Genomic DNA, 22,003 nt, shown 5'->3' with positions numbered 1-22,003 from the left:
GATATTTAAGGTCTTTACCTTTTTCTTCTTTGTTGATATCGTTGTATTTATAAAAATTCAACTAAGGTTATATGAGAGATCTTCTTCACAATCTCCCCCTTTTTTATGATAACAAACTACATCATTTGATAGTTTTTATTTAGCATTTAATACTTCCCCTTATCTTGTTTAGCATTTGATATCTTCCCATTTATTTTTCAATTAAAACTTTAGTGTCCTGAAATAAGATAAACAAAAAAAAACATGCATACCTTTTCTGCCCCTTTTAACATTAAAAAAAAAACAATAATAATTCATGTGTCATCCAACAAACATAGCATAAAGACATAGAGAAAACACATATGATAGTTAATGAAACAATCATAGGACAACCAAAAAATAATTCAGATAGACAATGCAAATAACGACGAAAACCACAAACATAAACAAGTCATAAAGCATGCAGCTAAGACATAAGTGCTAAACGAGCAACTAAAATCATCATCATCCTCCTGAAATACGTCTAGTTCATTTAGCATTTGTGAGATACCATCCATATCCTGACGAAGTCCATCAAATTGTTGAGTTATAAACCTTCAAATGCTAAGTAACTCATCCATAATCATTTAGTTTGTAGGCCCACCTTCAAGCGCAAAAGTAGATGCTGAGGAAGAAAATGGAGAAGAATCATATATAGACGAATTTAGTTCACTCTTATGTTTGAGGTAGTAATCAACATGATCCCTTATTATATCCATTTTGTTAATAACATCGACTTCAACTCGATGATCACGAGTGTCCATCTCTGTCTTTAGTCCCCCACTTGTATCGACATGATAGTACTTAAAGAGACGAGTCATAAGATATGCATATGGTAAATCACATTCTCAATCTTTTTGAAGCAGCAAATGCTTGCATGACAAGATAGATAGATTGAAGTTCTAGGTCATTGAATTGAGTATGATTTGAATTCTTTGGAGGAAGGATATATCATAAACTCTAAAAGTGAACACTATCAAAACTATTAGAAAATCCTAATACTCTAAAGCTGAGGAGAAGATAAAACGCTAGCTATAAAAAGTAAAGACTTTTTCATTTCTTTAATACCTTCAAATGTACCAAAGACAGGACATATGTAATACTAATAGGGATAAATAAAGTAAAATACTCAAACATCTAAATTAATTGCAACACCATTAACCCATGAAAACAATTTACTACCCATTTCTTTCCGATTACAATATAAAACATGAACCGACTCAGAAGCAAAATCACCAAGTTCTTGAAAAGTTAAAATTATAGAGTCTAAAGTTTTCGCTCAACAAACTTTCGTCTGTTCCGTTGCTGGAAACAGAGATGAGAAGATGACAAATGTTACTGTCTTTTTTCTCTTTCATTTTATTTATTTTTTGGCTGCACTCTCAAACTTTTCTATGAAGAAAAGCTATTATTGTTAGGTATGAGAAAAAACCTTGCATATTATTCAATAGATACTATGCTGTTATATAGCCAATAGTCTGTTACAGAAACAACCAAAGCTAAAAAATAGCCACTACTGACATAAACTAAAAGAGTTATTCAATGTAAACCAACTAACCTATAAAGTAGGACGTTATTCCTACGTAGCATATCTGGCCCTAAATACTAGGAAAAACAACCTAGCTGATCTTTTCATACTCCCCCTTAAGCTAATATTGTGAAATACATTAGCTTACTAGTGCAATGTCACACATTCCTAGTGAAGTTCTAAGCTTTTGAAATGCATCTGCTTTCAACGACTTAGTCATGATATCTGCAACTTGATCAACACTTGCACAATGGACTAAAGAGATAACTCCTTCTTCGGACAAGTTTCTTAAGAAGTGAAACCGAACATCAATGTGTTTGCTGCGTCCATGCATAACTGGGTTTTTGGACAGCTTGATGGTGGAACTATTATCACAATTTATGCTTATGCAATCCCTTTCTTCATGACCGAGAACCATAAGTATCCTCTTCATCCAAATAGCTTGACAAGCACAAACAGTTGTTGCTACAAATTCTGCTTCTATAGTAGAAAGTGTGATTATAGGTTGTTTCTTTGAGCTCCACGCAACAGCTCCTAAAGTGAGTAGAAAAGTGTACCCACTTGTACTCTTTCTGTCTTCTGCATCACCAGCATAATCACTGTCCTTATAGGCCTTCAACTCCTTACCTTGACTGCTCATTTTGTAAAATATTCCCAGATTCATAGTTCCTTTCAAATATCTTAGAACTCTTTTGGCAACTTGTAAATGAAGTTCTGTAGGCTTTGCCATATATCTGCTCAACAAACTAGTTGCATACATCAAACCATGCCTGGTGGATGTAAGGTACATGAGACTTCCTACAATCTGCTTGTAGTAAGTTTCATCTACTGGGTCACCCTCTGCATCACTATTAATTTGCATGCCTCATACAGTAGGATTGTTGACAGAATTGCTCTATAGCATTCCAAATCTTCTTAAAACCTCTTCTTCATAACGTCTCTGACATATGAAAATTCCTTCCTTCTTTTGCAAGACTTCAATTCCTAAGAAGTAGCTCATACATCCCAAGTCTGACATATCAAACTCCCTCATCATGGAGGCCTTGAATTCCAACATTAAATTCTCATCATCGCCAATGAATATTAAGTCATCAACATAGACACTGACAATAATGATTTTACCTTCTTTGCTTCTCTTGGTGAAGAGAGTTTGTTCATAGTCACAGCCTTGGAAACCTTCCTTGATAAAATGAGCTTTGATGCGACTAAACCAAGCTCTTGGAGCTTGTTTTAATCCATACAATGCTTTGTGTAGCTGATACACCAAATGCTCATTCCCTTTTTTCTCATAGCCTCTTGGTTGATCAACAAAAACTTGTTCACTCAACTGACCATGTAAGAAAGCAGACTTTACATCTAATTGGAAGATCTTCCATCCTTTCTGAGTTGCTGTAGCTATCACCATTCTCACAGTGTCAAGCCGAGCTTCTGGAGCAAACACTTCAGAGTAGTCTATTCCCTGCTTCTGAGGGTATCCTTTCGCCACTAAACGAGCTTTATGCTTTATGATCTTGCCATTTTCATCTCTCATAGTCTTGAAAACCCACTTGACTCCAATCTTCTTGACGCCTTTTGGTAGTTCAGATAGTGTCCATGTGTTGTTCTTCTCAATGGAATTTATTTCATTATCCATGGCTTTCCTCCATTTTTGTTCTTTCACTGCATCTTCAAAATGAATTGGATCTTCGGTTCCCGCGTCTTGGACCATGTTAACTTCATCATCATCAGATAAAGAATCTCCACTTACAAAATCATTCAAATATATAGGAGCTCTTCTTACTCTAGGAGTTCTTCTTTCTCTCCCTTGAACTATATCCCTCTCAATTTGGTCTCCTGAAAACTCTATTTCTTCTCCACTTTTACTTTCCGTGACTACCTCCCCATTGCCAGGACTTACTTCTCCGTCTTCCTCATTTCCATCTCTCACTTCTCCACTTCCCTCAGCTTGTGTTTTCTCTCCCCATTCTAAATCTATACCAACTTGTGTTTCATATTTTTTTCCCAAACCCATTTCTCATCTTCTTGAAAGACCACATCTAGACTTATTATAATTTTGTTTGTGATGACATTGAAAAGTCTATATCCCTTAGTATTTTCACTCACCCCTAAGAAAATGCAAACTGAACTTTTGTTGTCTAGTTTACCTCGTTTGGCGTCTGGAATATGAGCATGAGCAAGGCAGCCCCAAACTCTGAAATGATCCACATATGGTTTGATTCCGCTCTATGCTTCTTGAGGCGTTACATCTTTAACTGCCAAGGTGGGGCAGCGGTTGAGAACATGGAAAGTCCAATCTACTGCTTCGGGCCAGAATGATTTTGGAATTCCTTTTGCTGATAGTAATGCTCGCACCATATTCATGACTGTCCTGTTTTTTCTCTCCGCAACGCCATTTTGTTGGGGTGTGTAGGCATTTGTAAGTTGCCTTCGAATTTCGTTCTCTTCGCAGAAGTGGACAAAGTTTGTTGAAGTATATTCACCCCCTCTGTCTGTACGAAGACACTTGAGCATCATACCTGCTTCTTTCTCAACCATACTCTTGAATATTTTGAAACAGTTCAGAGTATCCGATTTTTCGGCTAGCAAATAAGCCCATGCTTTTCGACTATAGTCATCAATGAAACTTAAGAAGTACCTCTTCCCACTGTTGGAGATGGGAGATATGGGACCACAAATTTCGGAATGAACGAGCTCCACGGGCTGAGTTGATCTCGATGAACACTGCTTTGGAATGGAGTTTCTTGTTTGCTTTCCATTCAAGCAATCCACACATGTGACAGTTGAGGCTGGGAACCTTGGAAGACCATGAACCATGTCTTTGTTCTGCAGCGTGTGTAAGCCCTTATAACTGAGATGACCATAGCGTTCATGCCGGAGTTTTGACAGATCAGCTCCATTTGTATTGAGACAAGTCACCTCCGTATTCTTTTCTTCTCATGTTCCACGTGTTTCTGGTGGTTCGGACAGGATAGTGAACATTCTGTTTGCACTCATGATAAATTTCACAATCAATCCTCTTTGAGGATGATATATACTGCATGCTTCTTCTTGAAACAACACTGCCAAACCTTTTTCCTGGAGCTGGCCGACGCTCAACAAGTTGTTCTTAAGTTCAGGTACAAAATAAACATCCCCAACGATGTACAAGATTTCTCCTAGCATTAGTTTGACAACACCTTTTCCAGCTACTTCCATTTTATTATTGTTTCCAAGTTTGACAGAATGAGAGAAAGTCATATCCAAACTTGAAAACATACCTTTGTTATTACACATATGATTTGAGCATCCTGAATCCACAAACCATATATCTTTCCTCTTTGTCTCACCCACATATGCCATGAGCAGGAGATCATCTTCTTCCAGCTCTACATAATTTGCTTCTCTGTTCCACATAGGACATTCATATTGGAAATATCCTAATTTATGGCAATTGAAGCATTCGACAGTTGCTTTATTGACGCTGAATCTTCCTCTACCTCGACCACGCCCTCGAGGTGAACCTCTACGTCTGCCTCTCGCAAAAATTGTTCTTCCTTCCACTTTAAGAGCATGGTCTTCATCTTCTCTGTTGACTTTGGGTCGGTTGAACTTTTGTTCATGCATTACTAATGAACTTTGTAGTTCATCAATGTAGATGTCATCTGCTTCCTTTGATTCTTCAATAGACACCACCACATAAGTAAATTGGTCTGTTAGAGTCTGTAAGATCTTCTCCACGACCTTTGAATCCGGCATATCGTCTCCATTGTTGCGTAATTTGTTTGATACCACCATTACTCTTGCAAAGTAGTCAGTGATAGTCTCTCCTTTCTTCATTTCGAGGATTTCAAATTCTCTTCGCAAAGCATTTCGCAGAGATTTCTTCACTTTCTCATTTCCTCTGAACTTCTTTTTCAATGATTCCCACACGATTTTGGATGTGCTTCGATCCAAAATCTGCTTAAACACATTTCTGTCTATTGCTTGGTAGAGGTAATGAGAAAAAACCTTGCATATTATTCAATAGATATTAGGTTGTCATATAGTCAATAGTCTTTTACAGAAACAACCAAAGCTAAAAAATAGCCACTACTAACATAAACTAAAAGAGTTATTCAATGAAAACCAACTAACCTATAAAGTAGGACCTTATTCCTACGTAGCATATCTGGCCCTAAATACTAGGAAAAACAACCTAGCTGATCTTTTCAATTATTACTTGCACTGTTGCTTTGTTTTAGCCTTGCCCCATTTCAATTTTATGTTACTATTGTCTTTGCTACCTTCGTTTCAACCATCAAAATCATAGCTTTGTAATAGCGAAGAAGAAACAAATGAAATTTTATGATATCTTGTTGACTCATTTGTTTGTAAACCCTGTGAAGTTTCAATATTCATAGTCATTTAAACAGTTTGTGTTTATTAGGCAATTGAATGTTGGTTTTTAAATCGCGGAATTTGATATATCTCTATGAATCACATTCAAAGACTACTGTTAGGGTTTCAATTATGGTTACATTGCAGAGACGTTAGAAACCTTTGATGTCGCGGCTTAGATTGTAGTTTAACAACCACTACAACAAAAATGGGTTTAGGCAACAACGAAAAACCGCCCCTTAAAGGTATAAAACCGTTGCTTAATGCTTTAGGGGACGGTTTATCAAGCGTGGAATAAACAGCCGTTGCTTATTCCATTAGAGCGCGGTTTTTTGATTTCTACCTACGGATTCTGAACACCATCGCCTTAAATATCAAAGTCCATGGTTTTAGTTGAACTTTTAAGCTGCGGTTTTCAAGTAACAACATAAAATAACTGTCCCCTAAACGTGTGAAAAGGCAACCGTTATTAATAACCAACAGATGTAAACCGTAGCTTAATCTATAATTTAATTTACACAACACACATAACCGCGCCTAAAATAAAGGAATATACTACGGTTTTTGATAAGCAACGCATAAAAAGCGTTGTCTATAGATTGAAAAACAAATCAAATTTATATATAACGTTAGACTTTGAAAGACATAATTAGTATAACATTTTCCTGTTGTGCACTTTAGACTTTGAAAGATATAATTAGTATAGAATTTTCCTGTTCATTTATATGGTGATACATTTATGATCATATACCTTCACATTATTCTAATAGATTATTTTTCAATATTATTAGAAGAAACACATTTATAAATTGAAAACATATATAAATATGAAGTATTAATAAGATGAAGTGTAATCAACTCTTTGAAATTCAAAAAAATACAAATATTTTCAAAATAAATCCAAGCAATATAAGTTATAGCTAGTTGGCTTATGTAACTCCATAAAACAAAACATAATCGTCAATATTTAAATCAATGGCGGTCTTTATCATATTCATTGTGTTGAGGTCCATGAGAATCATCATCTTGAAAACCATCATATTGAAGATCATTATCATCTTGATCATATTGAAGATCATCATCATCTTGATCATATTGAAGATCATCATCATCTTGATTATATTGAAGATTATCGTCATCTTGAAGATCATCATCTTGTTCATCTTGAGGATCATCTTTGTTTCTAACCTATAAATATGAAGAATTTCTTTTATATATTATTCAATAACAAAGTTACAATAATCAAAGCGGCATATGCAAGGCTTCAAATGACTCAACATCCATGCAATAATGATTCAATCCAAACAATCGATAGTTATATATTACTCACTAACGAACTTTGCACGCTTAGAATTCAAACTCGAATCTTTGAAATTTATACATGAATCTTACCATCTAAACCATTATACAATGTTAATTTTTAAAAAACATAATGAAAATGTGCATGGTAACATATGTTCACAATGTTCAACCTAGCTAGCATGAATATATACTAACTTAATGAGTAACTTATAAAACTAACACCGCATGTTTAAAAAATTAAACAACTATAAAATAACAACTCAACACTTAATAAAATAAATGTTGATTTTTATTAATGTCAATTATAGTACCTTTTGATGAGTAGGAGCATATGTTGATGTCGATGAGCGTGGTGTTGGAATATTATCATTGTGCAAAGCTTCTCTCATCTTATCATCTACTTCCTCTTCACTTAAATGTGGATTTTGTTGCATATACATGCTTTTCAAAAGTGCCTCCATTGCTCCCATCTTTTGCGCCATGTCAGAAATCTTACCATCATATTGCATTTTCATTAAAGAAATTTCTTCATTTTTTTTTCAACAATGATGGTGTGACAGTTCTTCCATAACATCTCACTCTACCGGGCTTTTCTTTCCCAAACAATGATTGAAATGCTTGTGTTCCAGCTTCAACTGAGTCTTCAATAGATTCTTGAAGTTTATCCTAATATTTTAAATTATTAGTTTTGAACAAAATTAAAAACCACATGTATTTATAATGAATATTATAATTTAACTTACAATAGCAAATTGGGTTTCCCCATCCACTTGTTTTCCCTTGCGACTTTTTCGAGTTTCAATAAACATTTCAGCTTGAGTGACTTCTTCTCCATCCTTTTTTGCCCGCTACATGATTATTCATATATTAAAAAAAATACTACTTCATAAGATATTGAAAAAACAACTTATTCTATTGATAATCACACACAAATGTCATACCAATTTTGCACGAATTCTAGCAAAATTTGTTGGTCCTACACGATGCATAAACTTTTGCTTGCTCCTATTACCTGCATTCTTTTTACTAATATCCTACAATACATAAAATAGTTCACCGAGTAGAATCAATGTTACATGTAAAGAAGTTGAATTAGTTCATTGAGTAGTAAGTATTTAATAAAGATAGTATGAAAATATGCACAATAATGTCTAAGCAGAAATTATGCTAATATGGGGCTGCAATTGTGTTTCATTATGTCTATATTGTCTTTACTACTAAACATAATTAGAAATTGTCTAACTAGAAAATATGTTAAATATGCAAAGAAATTTAACTGTGTTTCATACCGTTCGAAACTATGCACATAATTGTTTGAATAAATCATATAAACGAAAATTGTTTGATATATAAATGCTGATATATAAGGGAACATGAAACTCAATCCAAAATTACTCTAAGATAGAATTAATATAACAATATATTATTTTATAAATTAACACTAAATATAAGTTGTATCAAAATTGTTTGAAATAAATCATATAAACGAAAACTTGTTTAGTGGTTAGAATACTTATAATACCAATTCGTGTAAATTCTTCTAATTGAGTATTTTATTTCTCACTTTCATAATCTTGCATTTTTTAAAAATTGTTCATATCTTAACACTATATTTCCTCCTGGACTTTCTCCTCGAATTCCAAATTCCTCACATATCTTAACACATATTTGACATGAATAAATAATTCTTGTTTATTATTAAAATAATGAAAAAAATTATTACTCTCAAGATTAGTGCAACATGTCTGATCAATAGGAAATCAAATTAAACTATACTTGTTATGGTTGAGTGCAATTTCTATGGGTGCAGACCTGTTATGGTTCAGGTTTTAGGACCATTACAACCGCCTTCTTAAGTTAACCTTCTTCATGGACAAAACAAGGACATATACTCGAATAATTGGTTACTAACTAATCTTATGTGAGGTCATTTTGGTTTTATGAAATTAAAACAGGATTAAAATAACTGTATATTTTTGGTTGATTAGATATAATAGTGTATAATAATACTATATTCTTCCTAACTTCTTCTATTTTGAAAAGTATGTCCCTCCTTTTATATGATTAATTAAATTTTTTAACTCTGTTAAGTTATTCTTGTACCAAAATGTTACTATAATATGAGTTACTAAAAACCCAAAACTAAACCTTATGTGACTATCAATAATCAAGAACATATACTCGAATAATTGGTTACTAACTAATCTTATGTAAGGTCATTTTGGTTTTATGAAATTAAAACAGGATTAAAATAACTGTACATTTTTGGTTGATTAGATATAATAGTGTATAATAATACTATATTCTTCCTAGCTAGCTTCTTCTATTTTGAAAATTATGTCCCTCCTTTTATATGATTAATTAAATTTTTTAACTCTGTTAAGTTATTCTTGTACCAAAATGTTACTATATTATGAGTTACTAAAAACCCAAAACTAAACCTTATGTGACTATCAATAATCAAGGACATATACTCAGAATAATTGGTTACTAACTAATCTTATGTGAGGTCATTTTGGTTTTATGAAATTAAAACAGGATTAAAATAACTGTATATTTTTGGTTGATTAGATATAATAGTGTATAATAATACTATATTCTTCCTAACTTCTTCTATTTTGAAAAGTATGTCCCTCCTTTTATATGATTAATTAAATTTTTTAACTTTGTTAAGTTATTCTTGTACCAAAATGTTACTATAATATGAGTTACTAAAAACCCAAAACTAAACCTTATGTGACTATCAATAATCAAGGACATATACTCAGAATAATTGGTTACTAACTAATCTTATGTGAGGTCATTTTGGTTTTATGAAATTAAAAAAGGATTAAAATAACTGTACATTTTTGGTTGATTAGATATAATAGTGTATAATAACACTATATTCTTCCCAGTTTCTTCTATTTTGAAAAGTATGTCCCTCCTTTTATATGATTAATTAAATTTTTTAACTCTGTTAAGTTATTATTGTACCAATATGTTAAAACAGGATTAAAATAACTGTATATTTTTGGTTGATTAGATATAATAGTGTATAATAATACTATATTCTTCCTAGCTTCTTCTATTTTGAAAAGTATGTCCCTCCTTTTCTATCATTAATTAAATTTTTTAACTCTGTTAGGTTATTCTTGTACCAAAATGTTACTGTAATATGAGTTACTAAAAACCCAAAACTAAACCTTATGTGACTATCAATAATCAAGGACATATACTCGAATAATTGGTTACTAACTAATCGAATAATTGGTTACTAACTAATCTTATGTGAGGTCATTTTGGTTTTATGAAATTAAAACAGGATTAAAATAACGGTATATTTTTGGTTGATTAGATATAATAGTGTATAATAATACTATATTCTTCCTAGCTTCTTCTATTTTGAAAAGTATGTCCCTCCTTTTATATGATTAATTAAATTTTTTAACTCTGTTAAGTTATTCTTGTACCAAAATGTTACTATAATATGAGTTACTAAAAACCAAAAAGTTAAAGCAATTGATGTTATAATTTGAAACAACTCTCACGCTAAGCCTAGGAAAGAAAATACAATCCCACTAAAATATTATAACGCCCTTATATAATAAACCCTAATAACCATATGACATCCTTACAAAATAATTTTTGTAACAAAAAATATTTAAAGTAATATTTTTCAATTCAGATTTGGAGAAATAGGAAGGTTAGAGTTTTAGCATAATTTAAGTATTTGAGTAATTTTAAGAAGAACGAGACTCACCCTTGGAGACAAATATGGCAGATAATTTGAGGCGGTGGTCCTGCTCGAGCGATTTCTAATTTCACAAACACAAAGGAAAAAACGAAGGTATTCAAAACAGAGAAGTAAATGAAAAAGATGAACAACAAAAGATTTTGGTGGTAAGAGGTATTTATGAGAAATAGAATGAGAATGAGAAACTTACTCTGGAGAGGTGTTTGTAACAAATGATGCAACAATACAGCGAAGGAGAGTTGCAGCAGAAAGCGTGCGGTGGCCGGCGTGAGAGTATGTGAGTGAGTTGCAGCAGAAAGCGTGCGGTGGCTGGCGTGAGAGTATGTGAGTTATACAGAAAATATTTCTTTGAGTAGAGAGAAAGAAGAAAAGACAGAATGTTGTGTAGAGAGAAAGAAGAAACGGTTTTAATTCTCATAGGCTGCTGCAGCAGTTTAGTTCGCTCTCTCTGATACCATATGTTAGGTATGAGAAAAAACCTTGCATATTATTCAATAGATATTAGGTTGTCATATAGTCAATAGTCTTTTACAAAAACAACCAAAGCTAAAAAATAGCCACTACTAACATAAACTAAAAGAGTTATTCAATGAAAACCAACTAACCTATAAAGTAGGACCTTATTCCTACGTAGCATATCTGGCCCTAAATACTAGGAAAAACAACCTAGCTGATCTTTTCAATTATTACTTGCACTGTTGCTTTGTTTTAGCCTTGCCCCATTTCAATTTTATGTTACTATTGTCTTTGTTACATTCGTTTCAACCATCAAAATCATAGCTTTGTAATAGCGAAGAAGAAACAAATGAAATTTTATGATATCTTGTTGACTCATTTGTTTGTAAACCCTGTGAAGTTTCAATATTCATAGTCATTTAAACAGTTTGTGTTTATTAGGCAATTGAATGTTGGTTTTTAAATCGCGGAATTTGATATATCGCTATGAATCACATTCAAAGACTACTGTTAGGGTTTCAATTATGGTTACATTGCAGAGACGTTAGAAACCTTTGATGTCGCGACTTAGATTGTAGTTTAACAACATTTTGTAAAATCCTATTACGTTTCAGAATTTTGAGCCATTTGAGCAATTTAAGCAATTTAGTTTTATTAAGTTATTGAATGTTGGTTTCAATTAGCGGTTAAAAATTAGTGTTTGACATATACATGCTTCAAGTACTCTTTAACAATGGAATGTTGGTTATCCTATGTTCGTTCATAACCACATTTAACTTTCCAATAATATGCACCCAATAAAAAAGATTTAAAGAAAGTTTTAAACATAATTAACTACACTTATTAGTCGGATTTTTTTGATTAACGGTCAAACATAAAGATTAATTGAGGAATTCTAAACATAAAGATTTTTTCGATTAACTACTTTAAATCTTTGTTTTCAAGAGGATAATAACTCCTCAAATATTGATTGAAACTTGATTCCCTATGCAATTTAAAAAAGCACAAAAATTGAAATAGATAGTAATTTCTTATCTCGGATCAGAGATGCTAACGGCTCAGAAATTGAAGTGGGGGGACCTATTTAATGTATGTGTCTATCTCTGGTCTAGTATAATATATATATTACATGATTTAAATAATTAAAATAACTATTTATATTGTTTATATGAGCAAATTACTCAATTTATTAAATAATAAAGTACATTTTACTTTTCAAATGTTACTAGAGGCTCTAGGCCATACGACCACTAACATACTTCCGTCTCGTATTTTTATTCTTGTTTATTTTTAAATTATATTAATTTGTTTAGAGATGTGCCGGATGAGAGTATGTTACCATTATATCAAAGAGTTGTTGCGTGTGTGCTCGATTAATTCATGGAATATGACGACTGAACTTTAAAAATTTACTCTTGATTGTATTCTAGCATAAGATATTTGTTAAATTATTGTTATTAAGTTATTGAATATTGGTTTAAAATAGAATCTCATTAGAATTAGTGTTTGACATATACATGCTTCAAGTACTCTTTAACAAACAATGGGATGCCTATTTGTATAGAGAATATCGGTAGATGAGTAGTGTATTTGTTTAGCTGATTCAATGCTTTCCCGAGTAACCCCACGGGTTGTTCTTTGCCCAATTCCACTGATCCCTGCACATCTCCTCCACACCATATTTGGCCTTCCAACCGAGTTCTCTCTCTGCTTTCTCTGTAGATGCATAAACCTCTATAGCATCTCCTGGCCTTCTCGGACACAATTTCAATGCGATTTTCTTACCAGAAGCTTTATTAAATGCGTCAACCATTTCAAACACAGACGTACCACGACCGGTTCCTAAATTGTAAGACGTACAACCTATGTTTTTTGTTGTAAAAAGCTTTCTCAGAGCAGCAATGTGACCATCTGCTAAGTCCATCACGTGGATATAGTCCCGTACCGCAGAGCCATCCCTTGTAGGATAATCATGACCATATACATTGAGCTCGGGTAATCTTCCAACGGCTACTTGCTGTATATAAGGCATGAGGTTATTTGGGATGCCTCTAGGATCTTCACCCAGTTTACCACTTTCATGTGCCCCAACTGGATTAAAGTATCTCAGTAAAATGATTCTCCATTCCGGCTCAGCTTTTGAAATATCTCGTGCGATTTCTTCAAGAAAAAGCTTCGTCCGTCCATAAGGGTTCGTTGCTTGTAACTCAAAATCCTCCACACATGGCATCTTTTTAGGTTGCCCATAAACAGTTGCAGACGATGAGAAAACCATGTTTTTGCAATTGTGCGTAGCCATTACTTCATAGAGGTTGATGGTGCCAACAAGATTATTATCAAAATAACGACGAGGATTTGAAACACTTTCACCGACTGCTTTTAACCCAGCAAAATGAATGACAGCGTCGAATTTAGATTTTGAGAAAAGTTTCTCCAAATCATCTTTATTCCTGAGATCTCCCAGTGTGAATTCAAGATTCTGTGAAAGGTTTGGACCAACAATTTCACGAACACGGTCCACTGCTTCCATAGCAGAATTATCAAAATTATCAATGATGGAAACATGAAACCCGTCTTTGAGAAGCTGAACAACAGTGTGAGCGCCAATGAAACCGGCCCCGCCGGTTACAAGTATCTTTTGCGATGAAGACGCCATATCTTGGAATAGGTCAGGTAGAGAGAGGACTGAGATTTTGAAGTTTTGAAAAAGTTGATAGATTTAGAATTTGAGTTTTGGATTTTATATAGTAATGAAATATTATCAATTGCTATTTTTGGGTAATGGACAGAAAGTTGCGATCTGGAATGATTTTGTTAGTTTCTAATTTTCTTTCTCTCTGTAATCTGTTTTTGATTTGTTAAATTTGACGTGGAATTAATTTAAGATAGCATTAGTAATTCTGTTTTGTTGGTAGGTTCCATTTTTAGCTTAGATTGGATTGCCAAGTAAGTTTCTTTTCAACCGTGCGTCACCATTAATAGAATATTGTCAAACTCTAATTTTAAGATGGTATGACAAAGACAAACACAAAGAATCATATCGTAAGCTTTCATTATCGTAAATAAATTTTTGATTGTCATTTCAAAATTTAACTCTAATTCAACATGAGTATTTATATTAGTTCAACAACCGTCAAAATTAAAACTAAATCAATTACTTGTGAGTATTACACTCGTTTGATTAAAGTTTTTATTGGAATTATTGCAGCTGAATTGATATCTGACGACGATAGATCGGTAAGTCAACTTTATTGCCCGTCGCATGTAATTTTAATTTGCAGAGTTTAACAAACCTCCAACTCCAAGTACTTAAAATCTTATACAATGCAACTTGTTCTTTTGCGGTTTGCTGGCGAAGATGAAAGCAATGTTGATGAAGGAATGTTATGTAAGTGAATCAGCTGCATCTCTACTTTAGTTACAATGATTCTTTCAATTGCTTACCAAAATGATATTTTGGGTAGTGTGTCGAACATATACTTTATCAGCAAGGCCGTCTTTGGAATCTGAAAACAGTTTTTATCTTGTTTGATTACTTGGCAGTAATTCTAGTAAGGTTTCTTTGATTTGAATGCTGGTCGCATCACAATCTAACCTCTTTTATTGAAAAATATGTTTTCTGAAATTATACAATACAATCTTGACATCCATTATTGTTTATTTATATACTGTACATTCTTAGTTAATCATATTAATTGTTGATCATTCAAGATGTTTGATATTTATCATAATTATCTTAAAAGTTATGTTGATGAATGGTTGTTACCAATTTAACAGTTAAACATCTTTTTGCAATTGAAAATTGTTTCATAATTTGTCATTCAAATAACAAATAATTTGGTCTTGCAGATGAAAATTGAAAATAAAAATCCATCCTCCTTTATGTTTTTCCTAGCTTTCTTGCATTATCACTAAAAATCGGTATGAATAAAAAACGTTTTTTTTTTAAATTAATTTGATAATATATATATATATATATATATATATATATATATATATATATATATATATATATATATATATATATATATATATATATATATATATATATATATATATATATATATATATATATATATATATATATGATTGTTTGACATGTTTTTCAAACGAAAAAAATTAAGAAGCTAGAAACACAAATGATGTATATTCTGGTTTGTTTTCTCCATCTGAATGGTATATCTAGTCCTTTTTTAGAGGATTTTTTTTGTTATCTATCAAGATTTTTAATTACAAGCCTCACACCAAGATTATTCACAATGAACACTTAATACTCATACTCTTTACAATGAACACTTAATATTCAAACAAGAAAGTACACCACTTTTTTATTTTATATCATCTTTCACCAAACACCGGTGAATTAAGAATCACACAAATTCTTAAAACATGAAGAATAATATTTTATAGGCCAAAGAATCCCAAACCTAACATGAAAATATAATCCTTATCAATATTATTTTTAAGAACAATATCACTTTAAAGCTCAGGACTTTCGAGTTTCAGAATGTTTAATAAAATTTTCAATAGTCAAAAATTTGAATAACCACTTATAAATGTGTAAATTTCTTATGTAAAAGTTAAAACTGTTTAGAAATTAAACAAGAATTTATAGACTTTAAGAAGACACCATGAATCATTATTATACTCTGAAGAGGTATCATGAACCACTGCACAACTTGAATAATGCATATAGGTTGTCAGGTTGATGTAATCGATTACATGCTTTTAATGTGAGAAAAAAAATACATATGTGTTTTTGATATTTAAGGTCCTTTCGTTTTTCTTATTTGTTGATATGGTTGTATTTAAAAAATTCAACCAAGATTATAAGAGACACCTTCTTCACAATCTCCATCTTTTTGATGATGAAAAACCATATCGTTTGATAGTTTTTGTTTAGCATTTGATACTGATGACTTCTCGATAAGTGTACCGATGATTTCGCAGTAGTAAAAAGATCGAATCCACAGGGACTACCTTCAAGCAAGACAATATGTGTGTAATATATAGAAAATTAGTAAGAAGGCGTTTTCGAGTTTCAGTGAGAAAAGTAAATAAACGATTAAACAATATCATAAAAGAGGTTAGATTATTTTCTATAATCCCCTATTTCTCTATTGTTGATGTTTGATGCCATGTATGAATGATTTTATCACCATAACACCACAACGAATTAACAAAACCATTATAGTCGACCCCTCACGAAATAACTCACTAACCACTACTCAGAGTTTTCTATCTCTAGTCCACCAGCGTAAGCATGGTTAGACGATGTATAAAGCGTTAATTTCCTATGCCTCTACTCGGGGTCTCCTATTTCTATTCAACCAACATAAGTACAACAATTTCCCTAGGTTTACCACATAGACTAATGGTCATTATTCCCTATATGCCCAAAATCAGATTAAAAGAGTATCTCATATAAAAATCATTATGAACAAGAAGCAATTGAATGACATTATAGATCAAAAGGTTCATACAATGGTTAAATCAACATAGAATCCAACAATATAGAAATATATGTGAGTGCGACTTCTGTTAGATATGTTTTGTATGATGTTAAAATTACGATACTTTAGCATTAATGTATGTTGGACGGTGTCCTCAGATTCTTTATGTGCATCATAGCATTAGGAAGCATATAAGTATTTGGAAACAACTTAGAAAAGGTCTTGCACGTGAAAATTGAAAATAAAAATCCATCCTCCTTTATGTTTTCCCTAGCTTTCTTGCACTATCATTAAAAATAGGCACGAATAAAAAAAGTTTTTTTAATTAATTTGATAACATATATATAATTGTTTGACATGGTTTTTAAACGAAAAAATATAAGAAGCTAGATTTTTTTTTATTTAAGTGCTTATTTATGATAATTTATTTTAGTGGAGGTTGTGAAGTTATAATTAATCCAAAAATAATAATGAGTAAAATGTGGAATATAAAATGTAAGGGAGAAGAGAAACACAAATGATATATATTATGGTTTGCTTTCTTCCACTGAATGGTATATCTAGCTCCTTTTTTTTATTAGAGAAATTTTCACTAAGTATCAAGATTTTTAATTACAAGCCTCATATCAAGACTCTGAACAATGAACACTTAATACCCTGACTCTTCACAATGAAAACTTAATACCCAAGCAAGAAAGCACACCACTTTCTATTTTATATCACCTTTCACCAAACACCGATGAATTAAGAATCACACTAATTCTTAAGAGATGAAGAATAATCTTTTATAGGTTGAAAAATTCCAAACCTAACATGAAAATATAATCCTTAACAATATTACTTTTCAGAATAATATCACTTTAAGACTCAGAACTTTCGGGTTCCAGAGTGTTTGATAAAATTTTCAATACTCGAAATTTGAATCACCACTTATAAATGTATCAAGATTTTTAATTACAATCTTCACATCAAGACTCTTCACAATAAACACTCAATACTCAAACAAGAACGCACACCACTTTCTATTTTACATCATCTTTCACGACGCACTATGATGAGTTAAGAATCACACTAATTCTTAAGAAATGAAGAATAATCTTTTATAGACCGAAGAATCCAAAATCTAACATTAAAATATAATCCTTATCAATATTACTTTTCAGAACAATATCATTTTAAGGCTCAAAACTTTCAGATTTCAGAATGTTTGATAAAATTTTCAATACTTGAAAATTTGAATAACCAATTATAAATGTGTAAATTTCTTATGTAAAATTTAAATTTTTTTAGAAATTAAACAAGGATTTATAGACTTTAAGAAGGCACCATGAATCATTATAACACTTTGAAGAGGCATCATAAACCACTGCACAACTTGAACAATGCATAAAAAGACACTTGTTCATGAAAAAAATAGGTTGCCAGGTTGATGTAATTGATTACATGCTTTTAATGTGAGAAAAAAAATACATATCCAACATCATGTAATCGATTAAATATATATGGTAATCGATTACCATTGTGTTTTTTTACCGCTTTTATGTTGAAAACAAGTTGCACCAACATGCAATTGATTACATATGTATGGTAATCAATTACCATAATGGTTTTTATCTTCTCTTTTTATAAGCTTTGAAGTGATATTTGAACTTAAAAGGTAATCTATCAAATGTAAAGACAAATACTTTAAAGATTTTTGATTTTAACTAATGAGTTGTTCATTTTGTGCTTTGATATTTAAGGTCTTTACCTTTTTCTTCTTTGTTGATATCGTTGTATTTATAAAAATTCAACTAAGGTTATATGAGAGATCTTCTTCACAATCTCCCCCTTTTTTATGATAACAAACTACATCATTTGATAGTTTTTATTTAGCATTTAATACTTCCCCTTATCTTGTTTAGCATTTGATATCTTCCCATTTATTTTTCAATTAAAACTTTAGTGTCCTGAAATAAGATAAACAAAAAAAAACATGCATACCTTTTCTGCCCCTTTTAACATTATAAAGAAAAACAATAATAATTCATGTGGCATCCAACAAACATAGCATAAAGACATAGAGAAAACACATATGATAGTTAATGAAACAATCATAGGACAACCAAAAAATAATTCAGATAGACAATGCAAATAACGACGAAAACCACAAACATAAACAAGTCATAAAGCATGCAGCTAAGACATAAGTGCCAAACGAGCAACTAAAATCATCATCATCCTCCTGAAATACGTCTAGTTCATTTAGCATTTGTGAGATACCATCCATATCCTGACGAAGTCCATCAAATTGTTGAGTTATAAACCTTCAAATGCTAAGTAACTCATCCATAATCATTTAGTTTGTAGGCCCACCTTCAAACGCAAAAGTAGATGCTGAGGAAGAAAATGGAGAAGAATCATATATAGACGAATTTAGTTCACTCTTATGTTTGAGGTAGTAATCAACATGATCCCTTATTATATCCATTTTGTTAATAACATCGACTTCAACTCGATGATCACGAGTGTCCATCTCTGTCTTTAGTCCCCCACTTGTATCGACATGATAGTACTTAAAGAGACGAGTCATAAGATATGCATATGGTAAATCACATTCTCAATCTTTTTGAAGCAGCAAATGCTTGCATGACAAGATAGATAGATTGAAGTTCTAGGTCATTGAATTGAGTATGATTTGAATTCTTTGGAGGAAGGATATATCATAAACTCTAAAAGTGAACACTACCAAAACTATTAGAAAATCCTAATACTCTAAAGCTGAGGAGAAGATAAAACGCTAGCTATAAAAAGTAAAGACTTTTTCATTTCTTTAATACCTTCAAATGTACCAAAGACAATACATATGTAATACTAATAGGGATAAATAAAGTAAAATACTCAAACATCTAAATTAATTGCAACACCATTAACCCATGAAAACAATTTACTACCCATTTCTTTCCGATTACAATATAAAACATGAATCGACTCAGAAGCAAAATCACCAAGTTCTTGAAAAGTTAAAATTATAGAGTCTAAAGTTTTCGCTCAACAAACTTTCGTCTGTTCCGTTGCTGGAAACAGAGATCAGAAGATGACAAATGTTACTGTCTTTTTTCTCTTTCATTTTATTTATTTTTTGGCTGCACTCTCAAACTTTTCTATGAAGAAAAGCTATTATTGTTAGGTATGAGAAAAAACCTTGCATATTATTCAATAGATACTAGGCTGTTATATAGCTAATAGTCTGTTACAGAAACAACCAAAGCTAAAAAATAGCCACTACCGACATAAACTAAAAGAGTTATTCAATGTAAACCAACTAATCTATAAAGTAGGACGTTATTCCTACGTAGCATATATGGCCCTAAATACTAGGAAAAACAACCTAGCTGATCTTTTCATACTCTCCCTTAAGCTAATATTGTGAAATACATTAGCTTACTACTGCAATGTCACACATTCCTAGTGAAGTTCTAAGCTTTTGAAATGCATCTGCTTTCAACGACTTAGTCATGATATCTGCAACTTGATCAACACTTGCACAATGGACTAAAGAGATAACTCCTTCTTCGGACAAGTTTCTTAAGAAGTGAAACCGAACATCAATGTGTTTGCTGCGTCCATGCATAACTGGGTTTTTGGACCGCTTGATGGTGGAACTATTATCACAATTTATGCTTATGCAATCCCTTTCTTCATGACCGAGAACCATAAGTGAAATTCTAGTTATCAGACTTCGGATGTCACACTGGTTGTTATGACATCCAATTCTGCACAGACAGGGATTATGCAGAACTTAACAGTAAGTGCAGTAAATAACACAAGTAATTGTTCACCCAGTTCAGTCCAACATGACCTACATCTGGGGGCTACCAAGCCAGGGAGGAAATCCACTATTAGTAGTATCAATTCAAAGCTAAACTCACCCGTTTACAACTTATCACTTAATCCCTACCCAATGCAATTTCAATCTTAATCTAAGATCAGAGTTCCTACTCACTCCCCCTCAATCACCTCAGTCATATTAAAAACACTTTGAAGTCACACTTCAAAAACAACTCTTGGTTATGCTTCACAGCTTAAACCAAGATACACAGCACTCACGCTTAAAAGCTTTGAGTGACACAACACTTACAACTCAATGAACACCCTATGCCAAAGCAATCATCTATTTGATAATGACTTGGCTTACAAGATACGTCTAATTCTAGACTCACAAAAATACAGCAGTGAAGTAAGATGGACACACTAAATCTTCACGCCTCAAAATCCCTGAAACTGAATGGAGGAATGCCTTCCTTTTTATATTGCAGCACCTAGGCTTTTGCACCTGTATTTTCCTGAATTTTAGGTCACATACGTTCCCTCAAATTCAATATTTAGGTTGCTAACAAATAGGCTATTTGTTAGGTTCATTGAATGTAGCTTGGTTGTTGATTTCCTGGATTTTCTCTAAGCTGTTGACTTCCTAAAGAATAGCCTGAGAAAGCTGTAACAGAAAACTGAACAACCTACAATTTAGCATATGCTGTCAGGCATGAATGTCACGACATTCAGCTTGACATCAAGGTCCATATGCTGAGTCTGTTTTCCCAGAAGACAGACTGTACAAATCTGCTGACCTGTACATGATCAATATGACCATACTACAGTACCAGCTTACATTAGTAAATGTCAAAGTGTCCAACTTAACATTTACACAATTGGCCTTAAGTTAGTTCTGCTATTCTCTTCAATAACAAACTAAGTAAAGTGCTGAAGTATAGCAGAACACCACTCTGCCCAATCTTCAGTAGCTGCTGTCAATGATGAATGTCACAACATCCAGTTTGACATTCAATCAGTAGGCCTTATGCCAGGTCTGATTCTTCCTTGATAACCAGACTGCAAGTGAATACTAAGTTCTAACAGAGCTTCTGTTCCTTAGTATCTGTTGACAGGTATGAATGTCACAGCATTCAATAATCCTGTGTTAGCTAGTCCTGCAGTAACTACAATGTAGTTACATATACATGTCATGACATCAGTCAAGACATTTGTGTTTTACCATACAATGCAGCCAATTAAACACCTACAATAAGTATCCTCTTCATCCAAATAGCTTGACAAGCACAAAAAATTGCTGCTACAAATTCTGCTTCTATAGTAGAAAGTGTGATTATAGGTTGT

The 22,003-nt window shown here is 32.4% G+C and overlaps 2 protein-coding genes across 2 annotated transcripts; both read right to left on the bottom strand.

Annotated features, from left to right (window-relative positions):
• Nucleotides 1-1,685: 1,685 nt before the first annotated feature.
• LOC127112284 (secreted RxLR effector protein 161-like) lies at nt 1,686-2,408 on the bottom strand. Its single transcript, XM_051046290.1, has one exon. The coding sequence runs from the start codon at nt 2,406-2,408 to the stop codon at nt 1,686-1,688; it is 723 nt and encodes a 240-aa protein (XP_050902247.1).
• A 10,458-nt stretch (nt 2,409-12,866) lies between these two features.
• On the bottom strand, nt 12,867-14,183 carry LOC127112288 (bifunctional UDP-glucose 4-epimerase and UDP-xylose 4-epimerase 1-like). Its single transcript, XM_051046294.1, has one exon. It carries the CDS (start codon nt 14,050-14,052, stop codon nt 13,000-13,002), a length of 1,053 nt encoding a protein of 350 aa, XP_050902251.1. The 5' UTR covers nt 14,053-14,183; the 3' UTR covers nt 12,867-12,999.
• Nucleotides 14,184-22,003: the final 7,820 nt, after the last annotated feature.

This window comes from Lathyrus oleraceus, unplaced genomic scaffold (assembly GCF_024323335.1).
Source record: "Lathyrus oleraceus cultivar Zhongwan6 unplaced genomic scaffold, CAAS_Psat_ZW6_1.0 chrUn0071, whole genome shotgun sequence".
In the NCBI taxonomy this organism is placed as follows: domain Eukaryota; kingdom Viridiplantae; phylum Streptophyta; class Magnoliopsida; order Fabales; family Fabaceae; genus Lathyrus; species Lathyrus oleraceus.
This window is presented reverse-complemented; position numbering and strand designations above follow the sequence as displayed.